At 47.3% G+C, this 23,955-nt stretch overlaps 1 protein-coding gene across 3 annotated transcripts in view; it reads right to left on the bottom strand.

Moving 5' to 3' along the window:
* Nucleotides 1–8,170: 8,170 nt before the first annotated feature.
* LOC138751985 (TBC1 domain family member 20) overlaps nt 8,171–23,955 on the bottom strand; it is an 88,654-nt gene continuing 72,869 nt past the window's right edge. For 2 of the 3 annotated variants that reach the window (XM_069915108.1, XM_069915107.1), the window contains one exon: nt 8,171–10,446. In XM_069915108.1, coding sequence (XP_069771209.1) covers nt 10,191–10,446 — 256 coding nt within the window. In that variant the 3' untranslated portion in view covers nt 8,171–10,190. The remainder of the gene's footprint in view (nt 10,447–23,955) is intronic. The other variant, XM_069915109.1, reaches the window with a different exon arrangement.

Genomic DNA, 23,955 nt, shown 5'->3' on the forward strand with positions numbered 1-23,955 from the left:
CCTCACCACCATTCAGGGCCCCTTCCAAGTGAAGCAACATTTCACTTGTGAATCTGCAGGGGTTGTCTACTGCATCTGGTAATCCCACTGGTGTCTCCTCTACATCGGAGAGTCTGGATGCAGACTGGGGGATCACTTTGTTGAGCACCCCAGCTCTGTCCACTGCAATAGCAAATGGCCACCCATTTCAGTTCTACGTCCCATTCCCTTGCTGACATGTCTGTCCATGGTCTCGTGCACTGCCAGACTGAGACCACCGTAAATTGGAGGAACAACACCTCATCTTCCGGCTGGGCCCCCTCCAACCGGACGGTATTAACATCGACTTCTCTGGCTTTTGTTAAACCCTTCCCCCACTTCTTCCCTGTCACATCCCCCAGCTCTGTCTCCTTTTGCATTTATACAACCAATTCTCACCTCTCCCCTTATCATATCCAATTAACACTTTGTGTTGATCTGGACTCCTCCCCCAGCCGCACCGTCTCTATTCTGAGATTTCCTGTCTTTTGCTCATTCTGCCTATTCTTCACCTATTCCTTGAAGAAGGGCTCAGGCCCAAAACGTTGGCGATAGATCTTTGTCTCCTATGGACACTGAGTTCCTCTGGGGATTTTGAGGAGAGGAATCACAGGGGCAGGGGTGGGCGAGCCCATACCGTACATTCATACCATAGAATGCTACAGCACAGCAAACAGGCCATTCTCCCCTTCTAGTCTGTGCTTACCATTGTTCAGCTAGTCCCAATAACCTGCTCTCATTCCATAACCCTCCAGACCTCTCCCATCCACACATCTATCCATTTATTTGAACTTAAAATCTCAACTTCTCTGAGTGAATAAGTTGCCCACAATGTTCCCCTAAACCTTTCCCCTTTCACCCTAAAGCCTCTTGTATTTATCTCTCCTAATGTGTGGAAAGAGCCGACTCACATCCGCTCTGTCTATACCTCTCATAATTGTGTAAACCTCTATCAAATCTCCTCTTATTCCTCTTTGTTCCAAGGAATAAAGTCCTAACCTGTTTAATTTTTCTCTGCAACTCAACTCCTGAAGACCCAGCAACATCCTCGTAAATCTTTGCACTCTTTCAATCTTACTGATATCCTTCCTGTAGCTGGACGATAGAGCTGCACACAATACTCCAAATTTGGCCTCACCAATGTCTTAAACAACTTCAACATAACATCCCAACTCCTATACTCAATGCTTTGATTTTTAAGGTCAAGATGCTTTCTTTACAACTCTGTCCATCTGAGACACCACCTCAGGGAACAATGTATCTGTATCCCCAGGTCTCTTTGCTTCTCCCTGCATTCCTCAATGCACCACGATTTACAGTGTACATCCTTTCTTGATTTGTTCTTCCAAAATGCAACACCTCACACTTCTCTGCATTCAACTCCATCATCTATTTACTGTCTGATTCTCCCAGCTTCTGCAAGTTTTAAAAATCTTCCTCACTGTCCACAACATCTCCAATCTTTTGCAAACTTGCTGATCCAATTTACCACATTATCATCCAGATCATTGATATAGACAAAAACAATGGTCCCAGCACCGATCCCTGAGGCCCACCACTAATCACAGACCTCCAGTCTGAGAAGCACTCATCGACTACCACTGTTTTCTCCCACACAGTCAATTTCAAATCAAGTTTCCAACCCCTCTATGGATACCTAGTGCCTGAACCTTCTGAACATGTGGGACTTTGTCAAAGGCCTTACTAAAGTGGTTCCATCACATTCACCTCTTCTTTAAAAAGAGTCCAGTGGGGTGAAATGGATCAATGTTCATTACAGGCTCAGCCTGTCTGGTGGTCTTGTCTGTCGTTGCTGGCTCCTTGGCGATGTTTTGCGTGACAGGCAGAGTCTCTGGTAGCTGAGAAGGGTGAATAAGACCATGGGGATATTTGGTCTGTGGTTGGAGGAGGGCGCTGTGTGCAATTAGTCGGGTCGGGTGCCCGGTTAAATCGCCAGTGGTTGTAGGGGGTAGCTGTTCTGACTGGTAGATCAAAGGGTCTACTGTATGCGCCAGGTCCTAGATGGAAACCATGTCTTGCCGCCCATCCTGGTACTCCACGTAAACATACTGTGGGTTCGTGTGGAGGAAGTGGGCCTTCTCAACCTGGGGATCAGTCTTATGGCTCCTGGTATTCCTCTAGAGCAGAACAAGCCCAGGGGTCATCAGCCAGGATGGTAGAGTGGTTCCCGACACCAAATTCCTGGGGAAGGAAAACAGCCTTTCACGCTGTGTCGCATTAGTAGCGGTACAGAGGAGGGATCTGGTAGCATAGAGCACCTTGGGGAGGACTTCCTGCCACTGGGAGATGGACAAGCCTTTCAACCTGAGGGCTAGGAGATTTGCCTTCCAAATGGTGGCATTCTCCCTTTCTACCTGGTCGTTCCTTCAGGGGTTACAACCCGTGGTCCTGCTCATGGCTATGCCCTTGGCCAGCAGGTACTGACGCAGCTCCTCACTCATAAATGAGGGACCCCAGTCGCTATGGATATAGCAGGGATATCCAAACAGAGTGAATATATGACATAGTGACTTTATGACTGTGGCCATGGTCATGTCTGGTCAGGGAATGTGAAAGGGAAGCGGGAGTATTCATCGACAATTTTGAGAATGTACACGTTCCAGTTGGTGTAAGGGAGGGGGCCCTTGGAAGTCCATACTGAGGCATTCGAAGAGGCGGGTGTCTTTAATCAGGTGAGTTTTGTCTGGCCGGTAGAATTGAGATTTGCATTCTGCGCAGACCGGGCAGCTCTGGGTCAGTTCCCTGATGTACTCAACCGAGAAGGGGAGGTTACGGGCTCTAACAAAGTGGTGGAGCCTGGTGACCTCGGGTAACAGAGGTTGTTGTGGAGGACCTGGAGGCAGTCCAACTGCATGTTGGAGCACGTCCCCCGGGGTAGGGCATCGGGAGGCTCGTTGTTTTTAAGTGGAAAGCTCATTTCTCTACCTCAGGATCTTGTCATTCTTAATTTTCCCCCACTGTTTTTTATTCAATATAAAGGCGACTGCACATTAGCCAGTCAGCAGGGTGAACAATTTGCCGGCCAGATAGTGCCTCAGTGGCACACAGCTTCCACTATGGCCTGGGCCTCCTTCTCAATGGCTGAGAGCTGGAGTTCGGGGCCCTGAAGGGTTTGGGATAAGAAAGCTACTGGCCTGCCCTCCTAGTTGAATGTGGCAGCCAGGGAAAAGTCAGGTGCATTACCCTCCACCTGGAAAGGGATAGATTCGTCCACACCTTGGTGATGTTGCCCTTGATGTGTGTGAATGTCGCTTGGACTTCCGTTGACAGGGGAAAAGTTTTCACCAGGGATGGGTTTTGAATAATTAGGGGCCCACTGAGCATAGTAGGAAAAGGACCCCAAGCATCTTTTCAGGGCCTTGAAATTGTGGGGCAGTGGGAGTTGCATGCTGCGCATGTAGTGCTGCTCCTCACCACTGGAAGTGTTAGCCGAATTGGTGCCGACCCGGTTTTTCATCCCTATGGTCCTGCCGAGCCATTCCCCGTGACATGAAGTGACGTGGTCCAAGATGGCGGTAGCTGCCAGCCACACGCTGCGCTGCCAGAGGAAGGTTGGGACCTACATACCTTCCCATAGTGTCCTTTCTTCCTGCAGGCGGAACATGTTGCATTTCAGGCCAGGCAGCTCCTACGAGGATGTTTAACATGGCCACAGAAGTTGCACTTTGGGTGCTCGATGGCGACTTGAGACCCCACTTCCCAAGATGGCGGTGCCTATGCTCCCCATGTGGCGGCCACATTTCCTGAGGAGACCTCCATGTTCAGCTGCACTGTCTCGAGTGCTTTAGCTAGGTCAATTACTTTTTGCAGGCTTTGATCGCCCTTTTCCAAGAGTCTCTGTCTGACGTGATCAGACTTGAATCCAGCCCCACATGCATCTCATATCAGTTCCTCTAGATGGGCAGTAGCAGAGACACATCTCTGCAGCCGCAGGCTCATCCCAACTCCCACAGGACCCACATGTATTCATCTACCGACTCACCAGGCGCTTGTCTACCACTGCCTAGAAGGTACCGGGCATAGATGACATTGTGGCAGACCTGAGCAAAGAGCAGGTCCCATTATTCACCACCTCAGCTGGCAGCTCGTTCCACACCCACACCACCCAAACTTTTCCCCCTTCACCCTCAACTCATGTCCTCTATTTTGTATCTCACCCACCCTCAGTGGAAAAAGCCTATTGACATTTACTCTGTCTTGTAAACCTTCAGCAAATCTCCCTCCTCCTTCTACATTCCAGGAAATAAATTTAATTGGCAGGGTGAACAAGCAGCATTTTTCACCCTGGAGGACATCTGTTTAAGGTGAGGGGAGGGAAATTTAGGCGAGACGTCAGAGCTAAGGTATTTTATACAGAGTGGTGGATCCATGGAATGCATTGCCGGGGATGGGGGTGGGGGTGGAGGATGGCACATTAGGGGCAATTAAAAGACTGTTAGACGGGGGCATGGATGTTTTACCAAAACTGTTTAGTCCTTATAAAAAGTATCTATATTTTTCTGAAGCACACTACATTTATATTTGGAAACTGTCCTCCTTATGGAATGGTCACCTGAGAGATGGGTGTGAGTGTGAGAAGGGTTAGATTGTGGAGTAGATTCATGCAGGTTGGCACAACATCGTGGGCTGAAGGGCCTGTTCTGTGCTGCAATGTTCTACGACTAGAAACGCAACTGCACAGACCTCAAAGATGGGGGGGGGGGGGGGATCAAGGGCTGGATATTCCGTGGCACACTTCAGAATAGTGATTGACTTTGCCAAGCTTCACCGCATGGGCACGAGTGGGGAAAATAAAGGCCAAAAAAAAACTGAATCTTACACCATCCGAGGGAGTAGATTTAGGACAGAGATGAGGAACTGCCTCTCCCAGAATCTGTGGGATTCTCTGCCCAACGAAAGAGTGGAGGCTGCATCTTTTTTTAAAAATTGTAACATTTATATTTTAAAAATTTACAGGATGGTAGAAGCCGATTTCGGCCTTTTAAACCCGTACCCCCTCCAATTACACCCGTATGTTTCAGAGGGTGACAGGAATCTGGAGCACCCAGAGGAAACCCACGCAGACACGGGAAACTCTTTACGGACAGCGCGAGGTTCCAACACCAGGTAGCAGGCGTTGTAATAGCGTCGAACTTAACAGTGCTGCAGATTTTTGTTTCGTCGTGGAATTAACGGTGAGAACAGCTGAGTCCACGACCAGATCAGTCATGATCCTGTTGAATGGCGGTGCGGGCTTGACGGGTCAGATGGCCTTTCTTATGCTCAAATGGCAAAATGATCTGCGGGCTATCCAGAACTATCAGGGCAGCGGGGCTGCAGTGCCTATGACCTGCGGGCTGCTCCCATATGGGACAGTGAAGCTCACACTTTGCTCGCCCACAACCCACATGACACAGGCCGGCCCGTCACAGGGGGCCTGACGGCAGGCGAATCCACGGACACTCAGTGACTCTCTTTTGCTTCTCTTTCTCTTTTACTGCAAGATGTGCCAGGCAACGCTAATGGTGACTTGTAAAAACGCGACACTGGAGAAACTCAGCAGGTCAAATATTTATAGAGCAAAGGTAAAAATACATAACTGATGTTTCAGACTTGAGCCCTTCATCAAGGTTCAGAAAATTGTCCGAATAAAAGGGTAAGGGGGTGGGGGGGCGCGATCGCAAAGGAAGGAGGTGATAGGTGGAGGAGGGAGGGATGGGACAGCAGGAAGCAGGGGGAGGAGGGATGGCTGGGTGAAGGGAGGTGGAAGGGGGTGGAGGGCTGACAGGGGGAAGGGAAGGGAGAGCAGGCCAGCAGAAACTGGAAAAGGCAATTTTAATGCCACATGGCTGGAGAGTGCCCAGACTCTGTCCGCCTGACGACAGGCAGAATTTTATGTAATATTACATGTTCTGCAACCATTACATGACAATAAAAGAATCTTGAACACTGCCATTTCTTCTCTGGATCCTCCTCCTCCTCCTGGGACAATCAGGTGACCCGGACACCAGTCACTCCGGCAGTCTCGACATCTCCCAGGGAACAGCCCCACCTGTGACCGACAAGGGGACACCCTAAGGGTGATTTTTGAAGTCATTACAAAGCAGAAAAAGGATGAAGCCAATGTACCTGCAATACTAAGACCACAGGACATAGGAGCAGAAATGGGCTGTTCAGCCCATCGAGACTGCCCTGCCATTTAATCATGAGCTGATACATTTCCCCATTCACCCCCACTGCCCGGCCTTCTTCCCATAACCTTTGATGCCCTGGATAATCAAGAACCTATCGATCGCTGCTTTAAATCCACCCAATGACCTGGCCTCCACATCTGCCTGTGGCATCAAATTCCACAGATTCACTGCCCTCTGGCTGAAGAAATTCCTCCACATCTCCGTTCTAAGAGGAAACCCTTTGATCCTGAAGTTATGCCTTCTTGTCCCGGACTCTCCCACCATGGGAAATAACCTTTCTACATCTTCTCTATCCAAGCCTTTTAATATTCAAAGTGATAGAGAGATCCCCACCCCCCCCCCATTCTCCTAAATTCCAACTAATAAAGGCCAAGAACCCCTCATATAACTTTCATTCCCAAATTCATCCGAGTGAACCTCTTTTGAACCATCTCCAACTTCAACACATCTTTTCTTAAATGTGGAGCCTAAAACTGCTCACAGTACTCCGTAGGGTCTAGCCCAGGACCTTACACAGCCTCAACATCACATGCCTGGTCTCAAATTCTATTCCTCTTGAAATGAACACCAACATTGCATTTGCTTCCTTCTACTGTCAGGGACCTCCCAGTGGCCATTTCAATTCTGCATCTCACCCCTGTACTCATGTCTGTCAATGGCCTCGGGTTCTATCCGACCAAGTCCACCCGTATATTGGAAGAACAACACTTGATTTTCTGTCTGGGCACCCTCCAGCCAGATGGCATTGACAGCAACTTCTCCAGTTTCTGTTAACCTGCTCTCCATTCTCCCTCAGCTCTCCACCCCCTTCCCTATCCATTCACAGAGCCACCCACCATAGCCCCTTCCCCGCAGCTGTACCCTCCCTCCCTTCTCTACCCAATACCTCCTGCCTTTGGTACCTTCTCCCTGCTATCTTTTTGTTCGGATGCCTCCCGACATTTTTCCGTACCTTGTTGCTCAAGCCCAAAACTTTTATGTATCTATCTTTGCTACATAAAGATTTGACACACTGAGTTTCTCCCATGTTGTGTTTTATCTTCAACCGCGACATCTGCAGACTTTCCTGTTTCACCTCTGCACTCAGGACATGTTCCTTGATTCAATTCAAATCAAAAACAGGCTCAATGACACTGAAGGGAGACGAGGCACCAAACCCCAAAGAACATGTCAACGAGGCAGGATGGTGATGTCTTCTTAATCAAGTGTGGATTAATCAAATGGTGGTGATGCTGGAGTTGTAACGGCAGCGGTCGTGCAGACCTGTGGAGAGTGGGAACTGGAAACACAGCGTTCCCCCGCAGGGACAAAATGCCGTTGACTCTATATGGGCTTTAAAGCAGCCTGTTAAAGGAGCTGGTGGTAGTTTTATTTAAAATCCTGCCGACTGCTGCGTCTGGACCCAAGATGGCGGTGCCTGAGATCGGCAGCAGCCATGAGGTGTTGCAGACTCCGGGGAAGCAGAGGACTGGTGCAGGGCAACAGAAAATAGGGAGACCACCCTCCCAAACAACCCCCCATTTTGAGAAGGAAAAGCTGAGATGACCCAAGGGACGGTGGCAGACCAGTGATGGGGTCTGCGGCTGGTTGTTGGCGACTTGAGGCGAAGAAGCCGCTCAGGCTGTGGGCAACTACAGTCAAGGGATTCACTCTGGGCGGCAGACTGCTGGAGACCGGCTCAAGACAGGCTGAAGGGGTACCAGGTATCAGAAGCGGGACTTGAGAGGGAAATGCAGGATTTCTAATTGTGTTGGAACCTTGGATCTGGAGCTCAGGTGGCCGATAGATTGAGCAGGAGCCTGTGCAACTGCAGAAGCACTGGAGGCGAATCCACGGACACTCAGTGACTCGTGGGGGGGGGAAGACATGATTCTCTTTCTCTGACTGTAAAAGGTGCCGCGCAATTTCTACTGATGGGAAACCAGTCTTCCTTATGGCAGACTAAAGGCAACTTCATGAAATATTACACTGGTTTTATTACATGACAACAAAAGAATCTGATCTTGGGTGGAATAAAAAAGCAAGTGCTGCAAACAATGAAGAGGATCTACAGGAAGAGAATCAGAGCCAGTGGTTCAGGCCGAGGATGGTAACTGCTTCTCTCCCCACAGATAGCTAAGTCACTGGAGATGACCTGTCCACGTTTAGAAAGACAAGGACTGACAAGGAATAGTCGGCGGGACCGTCTTGGCATGTGGGAGTTAGCATATCAGTCGATCAGGATGATAGGCAAGGCAGGGCAGTAGATGTCATCCACATGGACCCAGGCTAGGTCCCTTATGGTAAGCTGGTCTGGAAGACGAGTGGTATGTGGAATAAGCTGACAGGGGAAGTGGTGGGAGATGGGTACAATTACTGCATCCAAAAAGGTTTGTATCAGCCATTCTCATTGGGGCCACAGCACACATTGTTCTTTTCACCTCACAATTTGACACAAATATTTTTATGTAGTCAGTAGGAGAGAAAGGGGAAGAAACCAAAACTTGACTGCTTCACAGGGAAGGGGGCCCATATACATTGAGCAGAGTCCTAAGGTGGGGGGAGCCCAGCTGAATAAAGATTGAGAATGTTTGGTTGAGAAGGATGCAGGCAAATGGGTCGTGCACTGCAGGAATGAAAAGGGCTGAAGGGCCAAGTTCCGTGCTGTGAGATGCAGCCTGAGTTTTAGTGTCTCTAGCATTTTTGGGTTTGATTTCGGACTGTCAGCAGCTGCGGTTACCTGTTCACCAATCCCACTGCAGTTCAATGGGAACACACCTCCTGTTTCCCACCCCACTCTACCCGCCCCCCCATTTCCTTTGGAGTTATGAAACCGTGCACATAACGAGTCAACGAGGGATGATTAAAACAGCGGTTTTCAAACTTTTTCTTTCCACCCAAACACACCTCCTGTCATACTGAACTCAACACCGAGCCCCCCAGGGTGGTGCATTGTGCCAAGATGTGGACTTCACCATGCTTGCCAATGTCTGCCCTGGCCATCGGAGGCGCAGCTATTCACATCCTACCTTCTTGCCGGGGACCGGCACGCTGCCTCTGTCACACGGGCTGGCATGGATGGCAATGAGCCAGATTGGCCACCTTCTCTTCCATTGCTATCTCTGGCTGCACACACTCTGCCAGGCCTTCAGCCAAGGGCAACTTCAAAAACTTTTAAAGGCAGATGCCAATGGAAGGATGGGGGGGTGGGGGGCGGGTAGAGTGGGGTGGGAAACAGGCAACTTTAAGTGATCCCTCTGCCATCAGTGCTCTATGACTAGTAAGGGATTGCTTAAGGTGGGATGTGAGTGGAAAGAAAAAGGTTGAAAACCACTGTTTTAAAATAAACCATGGTTAGCTCCTGTAACAAGCCGTTTAAAGCCTGTGCAGAGCCAACGGCAGTCAGACCGGGCGGATGGACCCTGGGGAGGAGACTTCGCTGATAACTAACGGGGCTTGTGCAAGATTGGGTCGGAGCTGGCAGGAAGATGGCGACAGCATTGAGACTTTGCCGTGCAGGTATGGATTTTAAACCCGGGGTATAGGACAAACCCTGATTTCAAGGTGAAATTTTTAAGATTCAGATCGTCCTATACAACAGCATTCAGTACATAAGATTATGAGAGGCATAGATAGGGTGGACTGTCAGCACCTTTTTACTGGGGCAACAATAGCAAATACCAGAGGGCATCTGTTGAAGGTGAGGGGAGGAAAGTTTAGGGGAACTTTCAGGGGTAAATTTTTTTACTTACAGAGTGATGGGTTCCTGGTATACATTGCCGGGGTGGTGGAGGAGGCCGGTTCAATAGGGACATTTAAAATACTCTTGGACAAGAAAAATAGTGGGTTATGGGAGTGACGGAGGAAAGGATTAGATCACTGTCGAATAGGTTTCCATGGGTCAGCACAACATTGTGGGCTAAAGGGTCTGGACTTTGGTGGAATGTTTCATGTTCTCTTCCTCTGTGGGCCTTTTGCAGAGTGCATCCGACCCGACGTCTAGGGAAACAGCTGCGAGACGAACTCCGGGGCCCATTCCATCGCGGTGTTTACCACTGCAAAAGCAGCCGCTCCCAGGGTAGCGGTCAGTCCCCACACCACCATCTTGACCAGTTGGTTGGCACCCACTGGAGCCGGTGTCCTGGCACCGCCGGAGTCCAGGCGAGCTCTCTCCCTGGACAGCTTGCAGAGGACGGTGTCAGGGCGCTGCTGCGACGTGGCGAGCTGGAAGTCCTGGAACGTGCTGATGGTAACACTGCGGAGGTGGAGAAGGCAAAACAATTAGCGCGCAGTTAACGATGCATCTCCCCATGCACAAGGTTGCAGTGGGCATTTTGTCTCCTCGCAATGGTGAAATCTCCAACCCATGACGATGTGTCTATGATCGGCAAACATTCGTCAAAATACAAAACATGAACTGGACTTTCAAATTAGTGGATGGGATTGGTAAGACTGTGACCAAAGGAACTGCTCACATTAACTATCATTTGTACAAAGCAATATTTATTTATTGATCTAAATGGATAAAATGCTTGCCCTGCATATGTATTGTTTGTCTGTATGTGTGTTATGTCTGGTTGTGTGTCTGCTTGTTTTGCACTGAGGACCAGAGAACGCTGTCTCGTCGGGTTGTACTTGTACAGTCAGATGACAATGAACTTGTCTCGACTTCAGGGCTGACTGCCGCACGGGCAGCAGGTTTATTGGCTTGACATCAGGGCCAGGAATCCATAGAAGAGGGCAGCAGGTAACAGGATAATGTGAGGCTTCACAGAGACACCAAAGACATCTCAAGAGGACAGAATCTTCAGTTACAAATAAATTCAGGGAGATTTTGGAAATCCGAAATAAAGCAGGAAGCTACTCAGTAAGTCAGGCAGCAGCTGGGACTGAGAGGCAGAGTTCATGTTTCCGGTCCTCGTTCAACCCGCACACTGAAAGGGTCGCAGTGATGGAGAAAATGACCAATTTGTGTGCAAATCTTTCCCACACAGAGGGTGGTGGGGACATGGAACGAGCTACCACAGGAAGTGGTAGAGGATGGCACTGTCACAAAGGTTTGAGAAACATTTAGACAGGAACCTGGATTGGGAAGGTTTAGACCAGTGACCACTCCCCTCAAACGTTTTAGACCATCAACCCCTTCATGAAATCTTTGATCCCTCATCGACCTCCAGGCATGGAATATCCCCTGAGGGGGGAAGGGAGGGTGGCAGTGCTGGCCTGGCCTGGCGGGGGGGGGGGGGGGGGGGTGAAGAAGAGGGAGAGGAAGCACTGGCTGGTGGTGCAGGGAGACACTGGCCCGGGGAGGGGGGTGCGCCAACCCCCCAACATACAAAGAAAAAACGTCTTACCAATACCATCCGCAAATTTGAAAGTCGAATGTAAAAAAGATCCTACATCTGCACATCGAAAACATTGATCAGATAAATCTGATTTCAATCTACTCATTTTCTGTGGTGTGCGATAAAACTGATGTAAAAAATTATATTGGACTAATCTCTATCTAACATTAATTAGTCATACAGTCCTTACATAAATCTGCCTATATTTGTTGATCAATTATAATATTCTAATCTGTTTCCCATCTCTAGAGTTATGAAGTTCCTACTTGTAAAAGTGAATACATCATAGATGTAAATTTTTTAACAACTCCTTTCCTAATAAGAAGTTTAATTTCAGTACAACCAAGTCAAAAAATAGTCAGTCCAAACTTATCCCTTAAATACGCTCTTAATTGAAAATAACAAAAAGGATTATTATGTGGTAGAGCATATTTATTCCTTAATTGCTCAAATGAAGATTGATAGGTTCTTGATGAGCCGGGCCATCAAAGGTTATGGGGAGAAGGCCAGGCAGTGGGGCTGAGTGGGGAAATGGATCAGCTCATAATTAAATGGCAGGGCAGATTCAATGGGCTGAATGGCCTATTTCTGCTCCTATGTTTTATAGAACATTACAGCACAGTACAGGCCCATCTGCCCACCATGCTGTGTCTATGCAGATGTACCAACCAAAAAGTACTAAACCCTACCTCGTAACCCTTTATTTTACTTCCATCCACATGCCTGAGTCTCTTAAGTGCCCCTAATGTTTCAGCCTCCACCACCATCCCAGGCCCCCACTACTCTCTGTGTAAAAATCTTACCCATGATGTCTCCCCTAATAGGACTTATTACTGCACTGTATGTCTAAATTTAAACTTCCCTCCTTCATTTTTTACACGTCGTCTGGTGTTTGTTATTCCCACCCTGGGAAACAGGTGCTACCTGTTCACCCTATCTATGCCTCTCATAATCTTGTGAACCTCTATTAAATCATCTCTTATCCTCCTTCTCTCTATGTCTCATATGACATATTCCCAATCCAAGTAACAACCTGGCAAATCTCCTCCGCACCTTCTCCATAGCTTCTACATCCTTCCTGTAACAGGTGACCAGAATTGAACATAATATTCTGTGTGGTCCCACCAGTTTTATAGAGCTGCAACATGACCTCACGGCTCTTGAACTCTATCCCCTGACTAATGAAGGCCAGCATACCATAAGCCTTCTTAACTACCCGATCAACCCGCACAGCAACCTTGAGAGATCAATGGATTTGGACCCCAAGGTCCCTCTGTTCTTCCACCCTATAAACAATCCTGCCATGGTCTGAAAAATGGCAGTGCTGGCTTGACGGGCCAATTGGCCTACTCCAGCACCTACTGTCTATTGTCTATTAACCATATACTCTACCTTTCAAAATGTATCAGTTCACACTTATCTGGATTTAACCTTGCTACTTTTCTGCCCAGTTCTACATCCTGACTGTATCCTGTTGCAACCCACGAGAGCCCTCAACACTATCCACAACACCTCCAACCTTCGTGTCATTTGCAAACTTACTGACCCATCTCTCTACATCTTCAACCAGGTGCTTTATAAAATTCACAAAGAGTAGGAGTCCCGGAACAGATCCGCACAGAACTACACTAGACACCTACCGTCTTAACCGCACTTAACCTCTTGGTACTCAGCAATGCCAAGAACTTATGACGTCCAGAAAACTAATTCAGCAAGTCTCACCAGCTGAAAAAGGTTACGATGCCACAAGTTGTGTGTTCGGTTTCATCTTGCTGAAGAATGAAGAATGATGATGGCGCTTATTTAGCTTCATCAATTTCATTGGAGCTGGATCAATATAGATCCAGGTCAAATTACACAAAGTGGCAAAATTAAAACTTCACTTTTTCTCAAAAGCAAAATGAACCAAAGAGAAGGCAAATGAGTTATCCTTTGAAATGCAATGACTGCAGCCTAAAGATGCTGACAAGGACATCTTTAGTTGGAACACCTTCAGCCGAAGGGGAGATCTCATTGAAACTGACTGAATGTTGACAGGGGTGGATAGAGTGGATGTGGAGATGTTTCCAAGAGTGGGAGTGTCTTGAACCAGAGGGCACCAACTCAGAATAAAAGGACGATGAAGGCTGAGACCATTAGATTTAGGAGCAGAAGTAGACTGTTCGGCCCGTCGAGTCTGTTCTGGCATTCCATCATGAGCTGATCCGTTCTCCCACTCCCTGGCCTTCTCCCCATAATCTTTGACCCTGTCTATTCAGATACCTGTCAATCCCTGCCTTAAATACACCCAACAACCTGGACTCCACAGCCTCTCAGGGTAGCAAATTCCAGAGGTTTGCCACTCTCCCCACCTGTTTTAAATGGGTGCCCCTCAATCCTGAGGTCGTGCCCTTTTGTCCTCTATTCCCCCACCATAATTGTTGACAGAGGAAAACAAGATTATGAGAGGCTTAGATAGGGTGGACAGCCAGCACCTTTTTACAGAGGTGACAAAAGTAAACACCAGATGGCATCTGTTTGAGGTGACTGGAGGGAAGTTTAGGGGAGATGTTCAAGGTACGTTTTTTATACTCAAAGAGTGGTGGGTGTCTGGAATGCATTTCTTTGGGGTGGTGGTGGAGGCTGGTACAATAGGAACATTTAAAAGGTTCTTAGACAGGCACATGGATGCAAGAAAAATAGAAGGTTATGGTTATTGTTATAGAGTACGTTTAAATAGTTGGCACAACATAGAACACGACAGCACAGAAATCAGCCTATTCAGCCCTTCTAGACTATGGTAAAACATCATTCTTCTAGTCCCACTGACCTGCACCCAGTCTATAACCCTCCTGATCGCTCCCATATAACCATATAACCACTTACAGCACAGAACAGGCCAGTTCGGCCCTACTAGTCCATGCCGTAGCAAATCCCCACCCTTCTAGTCCCACTGACCAGCACCTGGTCCTTACCCCTCCAGTCCCCTCCTAGCCATGTAACTATCTAGTCTTTCCTTAAATGTAACCAATGATCCCGCCTCGACCACGTCTGTCGGAAGCTCATTCCACATCCCCACCACCCTCTGCGTAAAGAAATTTCCCCTCATGTTCCCCTTATAATTTTCCCCCTTCAATCTTAAACCATGCCCTCTAGTTTGAATCTCCCCCACTCTTAATTGAAAAAGCCTATCCACGTTTACTCTGTCTGTCCCTTTTAAAATCTTAAACACCTCTATCAAGTCCCCTCTCAATCTTCTACGCTCCAGAGAAAAAAGCCCCAATCTGCACAACCTTTCCCTGTAACTCAAACCTTGAAATCCTGTCAACATTCTCATGAACCTTCTCTGCACTCTCTCTATTTTGTTTATATCTTTTCTATAATTTGGTGACCAAAACTGTACACAGTACTCCAAATTTGGCCTCTCCAATGCCCTGTACAATTTCATCATAACCTCCCTACTCTTGAATTCAATACTCCGATTTATGAAGGCCAACATTCCAAATGCCTTCTTCACCACACCATCTACCTGAGTATCAGCCTTGAGGGAACTATTTACCACAACTCCTAAACCCCTTTGTGGCTCTGCACATCTCAATAGCCGACCATTTAATGCATATGACCTATTTAGATTTGCCTTTCCAAAATGCAACACCTCACACTTATCTGTATTAAATTCCATCAGCCATTTCTCAGCCCACACCTCCAGCCTTCCTAAATCACCTTTTAATCTACGGTAATCTTCCTCACTGTCCACAACACCACCAATCTTTGTATCATCCGCAAACTTGCTTATCCAATTCTCCACCCCTACTTCCAGATCGTTAATATATATAACAAACAATAGTGGACCCAGGACCGAACCCTGAGGAACTCCACTAGTCACCGGCCTCCAATTGGACAAACAATTTTCTACCACTACACTCTGACACCTCCCATCCAACCACTGCTGAATCCATTTCACTACCTCCTCATTTATACCTAATGCCTCCACCTTTTTTCCTAACCTCCTGTGGGGAACTTTGTCAAAAGCTTTACTAAAGTCTAAATAGACAACATCCACAGCTTTCCCTTCATTTCCAATTTATTCTTAAAACTTGAGTGAGCCTGCATTTACCACGTCAGATGGCAGCTCCACACTCCCGCCACTCTCTGAGTGAAAAAGTTCTCCCAAATCTTTTCCCATTTCACCCTAAAGCCATGTTTTCCTGTAGTTATCTCTCCTAATCTAAGTGGAAAGAGCCTACTCGCATTTACTGGTTATACAGCTCACATTTTGTAAACCTCTATCAAATCTCCCCTCATTCTTCTACACTCCAAGGAATAAAGTCCTAACTTGTTATTCTTTCCCCGTAACTCAACTCCTGAAGACCCAGCAACATCCTAGTAAATCTTCTCTGCACTCTTTCAAGCTTACTGATATCCTTCCTGTAGTTAGGTGACCAGAACTGCACACAATGCTCCAAATTTGGCCTCATCAATGTCTTATACAACCTCACCATAATATCCCAACTCCTGTATTCAATATTTTGATTTATGAAGATCAAGATCCCAAAAGCTCTCTTCACAACCCTGTCTACCTGTGATGCCACTTTCAGGGAATTATGTATATGTATTCACAGATTCCTTTGCTCCTCTCCACTCCTCAGTACCCGACCATTTACTGTCCTACCTTGGTTTGTCCTTCCAAAATGCAACACCTCACACTTGTCTGCATTAAATTCCATCTGCCATTTTCAGCCCATATTTCCAGTTGATCCAGATCCCTCCGCAAGCTTTGAAAACTTTCCTCGCTGTCCACAACGTCTCCAATCTTAGTGTCATCTGCAAACTTCCTGATCCAATTCACCACATTATCATCCAGATCATTGATATAGACAACAAACAACGATGGTCCCAGCACCGATCCCTGAGGCCCACCACTCGTCACAGGCCTCCAGTCTGAGAAGCAATCATCCACCACCACTCTCTGTCTTTGCCCATTCAGCTATTTTGAATCCAATTTACAACCTCTCCATGGATACCTAGTGTCTTAACCTTCTGCACTAACCTCCCATGTGGGACCTTGTCAAAGGTTTTACTAAAGTCCATGTCGACAACATCCACAGCCTTTCCTTCATCTGCTTTCTTGGTAACCTCCTCGAAAAACTCTACAAGATTGGTTAAACATGACCTACCATGAACAAAGCCATGCTTACTTAATTTGGCTGTCCAAATACTTGTATATCTGATCTCTCAGAATACCCTCCAAACATTTACCTACTGCTGACATCAGGGTCACTGGCCTATAATTACCTGGTTTACTTTTAGAGCCTTGTTTAAACAATGGAACAACATGAGTTAACTCCAATTCTCTGGCACCTCACTGTGGCTAAGGACATTTTAAATATACCTGCCAGGGCCCCTACAATTTCTACTTTCGTCTCCCTCAAGGTCCATGGGAATATCATGTCAGGCCCAGGTGATTTAGCTCCCTTTATTCACTGTAAGGCAGCAAGCACCTCCTCCTCTTTAATTTCTATAAGTTCCATGCCACTACTGCTTGTTTCCCTTCCTTCTTTATACCCTATCCCAGTTACCTGAGTAAATAAATAATCTGTAAGATCTCGAGAGGCCCCACACATAGACGACCACTCTGATCTTGTGGGGGACCAATTTTGTCCCTTTCTATCCTTTGACTCTTTACATACTTTGTAGAAACCCTCCGGGTTTACCTTCACATTATCTGCCAAAGCAACCTCATGTCTTCTGTTTGCCTTCCTCGTTTCCTTAAGTATTTTCTAACATTTTCTATTCTCTTCCAGTACCTCATTTACTCCCTGTCGCCTATACTTGCTATACACCCCTCTTCTTCATAACCAGATCGACATTATCCCCTGAAAACCACGGTTCCCTATGCCTGTTAAATTTGCCTTTAATACTGACAGGAACATGCAAACTCTGCTCTCTCAAAATTTTGCGTTTGAAGGCCTCCCACTTACTGAACACATCCTTGCCAGAAAACAACTTACCCCAATCCACTCTTCCCAGATGCTTTCTCGTTTCCACAAAATTGGCCTTTCTCCAATTTAGAATGTCAGCTCAAGGACCAGACCGGCCCTTCTCCATAATTAACGGAGAAAGATAGGTCATAGAACAGGCCCTTTGGCCCACCATGCATATGCTGCCCATCCTTTTCAAATACATGTAGTGATGAAGGATTGAGGCCCAAAACATTCTTATTCTCTCACCAAAACTGCGTGACCTGCCGAGTTCCTCCAAAGTACAGGCATACCTTGTATATTGCGGTTTCAAAAAGCGCAGGTTTTGATACAACGCGGATCGTAATTTCTGACCCACAGTTTTAAGTTTGCAACATTCAAGTTTGATTGCTGTTTAAAATATTTGAAATAATAGGTGCTGAGCTGTGGAATAAAGAGAGTGAAGTGGCTGTGTTAAAAGTTACTGCTGTCCCCGCTGAGATCGGGCTCTCTGCACTATCCCGCAGAATGCTGCTTTACGCTGACGGGACTCTGGGAAGGGGGTGGGGTTTGTCTCTGCTCTGATGCAGCAGGCAGCGAGCTTCCAACCACTAATCAACACCAGTTAGTATGGAGGGGAACCCCCTGGAATTCGCTGTGGGATAGAGAGAGTTAAGTGGCTGTGTTGAAAGTTACTGCCATCGCCACTGAGATTGAGCTCCCTCTGCTACCCCGTGGTGATACCAATCTAACTTGGGTGAAAGGCTTCTGTGAGCGAATTGAAACAAATCTACATTAGACAAATATTTTCTTAAATAAACGATGTTCATTTATTGCCAATAAAGATCAGTTTTATACATCCCTTTTATAGGATTGGAAAGTACTTTGAACAGCGTGGTTTTCCACAGCACTGAACTTGCTTGAAACTCATTGGCCGAGTTATGCAAGGCATGCCTGTACTCGTAAATCAAAGTATTGTGTACAGGTGTTGGAGGTGTGTGGAACAAGCTGACAAAGGAAGTGGTAGAGGCAGGGTCAATTACATTTAAAACCTATTTGGTCAGATACATGGATAGAGGCTTGTGGGTCAGACACAAACAAATGGGACTAGCTTGTTCAGCATGGACAATTTGGGCCAAAGGGACTGATTCTGTGCTGTAAAACTCCATCTCCTGTCTATCAAGGCCTAAATTATAAATGTACACAAGTAAAAATGTGCTCCAGTATGAATGAACCCAAAATAATAGTGAGATTCTGCTGCGTTCTAAAGAAGAAAAACATGAAAGTCTGCAGAAACCTTAAAAACACAAAGCAGGAGAAATTCAGCAGGTCAAACAGTATCCTTTATAGAGCAAAGATAAAGGTACCTAACCAACGTTTCGGGCTTGAGCCCATCATCAAGATCTCTGTAACTCCGCACTTTGTTACACATTGTACGTACTTCCACAAATCTGCTCACAAAATGACACGGTTAGCGCCACGCTGTTACAGCGCCAGCAACCCAGGTTCAATTCCGGTGCTGTCTGGACATTCTCCCTGTGTCTGCATGGCTTTCCTCCAGATGTTCGTTTCCTCCCACCCTTCAAAAACATACTGGGGGTGAAGGTTGATTGGGATATTTGGATAGCTCGGGCTTGTGGGCCGAAAGGGCCTGTTACCGTGCTCTAGAACATACCTCCATAAGATATAGGAGCTGTTGAGCCCAACGAATCTGTCCTGCCATTCAATCATGAGGCGATCCATCCTCCCACTCAGCCCCACTGCATGGCCTTCTTCCCATAACCTTTGATGCCCTGATGCATGTAAAAAATTTAAATATAAAACACTCTATCACTGGATCTTGGGACATGACAATAAGCTCAAACTGTTCCATAGTGAGGAGTGCCGAAGCACACCTCCCTGGTCAAAGATTAGCCCGCTCCCTAGCTCATATTTTGCACATTTTCAATCCATACTGTGAGAACTTCCTGGGCCTCGACACGAATGAGAAAATTACAGGATGCCACCTTCTGACACGCCTCTTGGATACTCACCTACAGTCCAGAAATTTATCCACCAGAGGTCAAAGCTGTCGGGATGTTGAACCTCTCAGTGTTACACTGATCTAGGACTGTTCCAACATTACTAAAGTACTGGTCTGCACTATTGTAACACCACTAAATATAAATAATTATTGACTATCTCTTCCCAATTTAAATTAGACCATTGTTCTTTTTTAACAAAGTACTTGTTCGTTTGCAGAACATAAGAATTAAATTGTGTGCAATGTGTATGTCATATCAACTGGCCTCGAGTTAACGGATTTCCCTTTCTTGACAGAGGTGCAAATATTTGTCCGTTAGGCATATCCTGAATCTTTGGATGTTCAGAAGAGCATTCTGAACAGATTTACAAGGATGTTGTCTGGATTGGAGATCATTTCTCTGAAGAAAGTTTGAGTGAGCTAAAGCTTTTCTCTTTGGAGCATCGAAGGACTTAAAAGAGGTGGATAGGATTATAAGGGGCAAAGATTTTAGACAGAGATGGGGAGGAACTGCTTTTCCCAGAGTAGTGAATTTCTGGAATAATCTGCCCAAGGAAGTAGTAAAGGCTGCCTCAATGAATGTATTGAAGTCCAAAGTTCAGATTTATTGTCAGTCTACATGTATGACATCACATACAACCCCAAGATTTTTTACCTGCGGGCCAGGTAGAATTTCTACCCATCGGAAACTGTCAACTGTATTTAAGACACAGTTAGCGAGATAACATAGCATTAAGGTTAGAGCAAGACTATAGCATCACCAGTGATCTGGATTCAAATCCAGAACTGTCTGTAAGGAGTTTGTACGTTCTCCCTGTGTCTGCATGGGCTTTCCCCCGGTGTTCTGGTTTCCTCCCACCCTCCAAAACGGTCGAGATCGTAGGTTAATTTGGGTGGCCGGAATCAGCTTCTACCATGTTGTAAATAAAAACATTAATCTAAGGGTTATGGGAAAAAGGCAGGTACGTGGAGTCCATGAACATGATCTTATTGAATGGCAGAGCAGGCTTGATGGGTCAGATGGCCGATTGCTGCTCCTATTTCTGATGTTCAATTTCAGACGTGGGGTAATACACGGCAAGTAATGTATATGCCATAAATATCAGCTCCAGTCCCCTGACTATATTGAATTTGCACTCTTAACTCTCACGCATGCACCAAATGAACTCCAATACACGAAGACACCCACATGCGCCAACCGAACTCCAATATGTGAACACACTGTGCATGCACCAACTGAACACCAATACGCGAACACACCCTGGATGCTCCAACCGAACATCAATACGCGAACATACTGTGCATGTGCCAACCGAACTCCAATACGCGAACACACCCCACATGCGCCAACCGAACTCCAATATGTGAACACACTGTGCATGTGCCAACCGAACTCCAATATGCGAACACACCCTGGATGCTCCAACCGAACTCCAATATGCGAACACACTGTGCATGCACCAACCGAACACCAATACGCGAACACACCCTGGATGCTCCAACCGAACATTAATACGTGAACATACTGTGTATGTGCCAACCGAACTCCAATACGCGAACACACCCCACATGCGCCAACCGAACTCCAATACGCAAACACACTGTGCATGCACCAACCGAACACCAATACGCGAAGACACCCTGGATGCTCCAACCGAACATCAATACGCGAAAATACTGTGCATGTGCCAACCGAACTCCAATACGCGAACACACCCCCCATGCGCCAACTGAACTCCAATATATAAACACAGCTCACATGCGCCAACTGAACTCCAATACATGAACACGCCCTTCATGTGCCAGCTGAACTCAAATACACAAACACAGCTCGCATGCCCCAACCGAACTCCAATACACGAACACACCCCACATATGCCAACTGAACTCAAATACACAAACAAACGCCGCATGAGCCAACCAAACTCCAATACACGAACACACCCTGCATGCGCAGAGGAATCAAAAAGGCTGCACCTAGTCTACAGACCCAGAGACACCAATTAACAAGTTAAATACACACATTTTGGCTATTACGTGCCTCGTATCCATTATATTTTGTCAAATATAATATAAACCATGTAAGTTTTATATTCTTTATTTTTTTTAAATTCATCAAATATAATATAAACCATGTAAGTTTTATATTCTTTATTTTTTTTAAATTCAGTTATACATGCAGATGGTCATGTCGAATATGTCAAGTCGGGGAGTACATGTAAAGATTCAAGATTCTACTTATTACGCAAACAAATCTTTCCTCTGTTTGGTCTGCCTAGAAGCGCCTTTATACAGTGCCACTTTCCAGACAGGAAAGAGAAGCCAAGGAGCTTCGAGTATCTGCAGATCCCAATGCTTTCGATATTCAAATATCGGAACTGGGGATCGAGAGGGCGCCGAGGGCAAAAAGGTCTCCTGAGGGGCCTCAGGTGCTGAAGGGTTCCTGATTGTGTTGTAGGTTTGGATCTGGAGCTCCAAACCAATGGGTCGAACAGGAGTCTGTGTGGCTGCAGAGGCTGGAGGAGAATCCACGGACACTCGGTGACTCTTTCTTCTATGGTTAGGGGCATCGGGTGATGCTCACGGCGACTCTTTGCCTTAAAGCAGGCTGAAGCTGAAGTATATCATGTCTGTTACATTTCTAATGTATTATTACATGACACTAAAAGGAGGCTCGAACCATCATCTTCTGCATCCCCACAGCCTCACGTCCTCCTGTCCTGTCTAGCAATGAACCTGAGCTACAGGCATCTGAGTCACCCTCTAGGGCCTTTGCTTCACAGCTCCCATACGTTCGGGAAGATATCCACGCCCGAGGCCCTTCAGGAACCTTCCTCGCCCTCACGGACCCTGGTCCCAACATCTGGTTTCCATGTGACGGACATCAGCACCCTGGTCTGTTGTTGGGGGTTTCCCAGGCCTCTCCTCTGGGCAGGGTGCATCCTCCTGCTCTGGTGTCCTGTGCCAGTCAGCTGATTCCACAGAGCCCATGACCCTAGCTGTCTGGACTGCTGAACGTGGGCGCAGCTAGTTTGGATCCTGATCTCCAAGGACACCAATCTAAAATAAACTGCTGCCGGCCATTTAAATCTGCACGGGGTGCTCAAATGGGATGGCCGGACACTAGGACCCAGAGGAGCACTCCCTGAGAGCCTGCCCAAAGCTCTTCGATCCCTCCTCCCCTCCTAATGATCAATAGCACAGGTAGAAGGTTGGCCGCACTCTCACTAGTCTCTGACAGGGCTCGGAGAACCTTCTTCATGGGCTCGGGCTATCTACCTTTACCTCCCATGGATGCGGTGAGACACGCTGTTCAAAGTACTTTCCAATCCAATAAAACTGTGAAGAGGCTTTTCTAAACGTGGGTGAAATTCACAAGATGGCCGTTGGGAACAACTCATCCGTGTGCCTTGATGAAAACGAACCACAGGGACACGAACCTCACCGTTCAGGGCACGGAGCTGGCTGTGTCATCACTGTTCTAACAGACACAAGGAGGCTGGACCTCAATGCACGTGTGGAGTTCTCTATGATAGCTTGATCTTTCACTGCGGACAGAACGTGTTAAGAAGGTTTTAGTCAAGACTTACCGATCTCCGTTAACCTCCTCTCCCCTGGTCTCCCTCTCTCTCCCTACCCCTGTCCCCTCTCCTTAAGGAAGGGCTTAGGCCCTAACATTTCTTGTGTGTCTTTACCTCCTATGGACGCTGCGGGGCCTGTTGATTTCCTCCAGGAAATCACCCTCATTACTGACATGGTTTTCCAGCCGGTTTCCTTGTCGGTGGACCATTACCCAGTTTGCTGATCCCACTCCCCATCCAATTCATCCTCACCAGCTCATCAATGACAAGACTCATCACACCCACAACGTTAAGAGACCAGAGGATCTCTCCCACCATCTCCTGTCGCAGACAAAAATCACTTCTCATCTCTCCTCTCATCATATCCAATCAACTTTTGTGGGTCTGCACTCCTCCCCCAGCCAGCACTCTTTCTATTCTGAGCCTTCCTATTCTTTACTGACACAGGTGCTCCTCAGCTAACGATGGGGTTACATTCTGGCACTCAGTGTGGGGACCGATACGAGGACTGTGGGGAGAGAGCAGGGCAGGGGGATCAGTGTAGGGACCAACACAGGGACTGTGGGGAGAGAGCGGGGCAGTGGGATCAGTGTGGGGAGAGAGAGTGGGGCAGTGGGATCAGTGTGGGGACTGACACGAGGACTGTGGGGAGAGAGCGGGCAGTGGGATCAGTGTGGGGACTGACACGAGGACTGTGGGGAGAGAGCGGGCAGTGGGATCAGTGTGGGGACTGTGGGGAGTGAGTGGGGCAGTGGATCAGTGTGGGGACCAACATGGGGACTGTGGGGAGAGAGCGGGGAAGTGAGGTCAGTGTGGGGACTGACACGAGGACTGTGGGGAGAGAGCGGGCAGTGGGATCAGTGTGGGGACTGACAC

Source organism: Narcine bancroftii, chromosome 1 (genome assembly GCF_036971445.1).
Source record: "Narcine bancroftii isolate sNarBan1 chromosome 1, sNarBan1.hap1, whole genome shotgun sequence".
NCBI lineage: Eukaryota > Metazoa > Chordata > Chondrichthyes > Torpediniformes > Narcinidae > Narcine > Narcine bancroftii.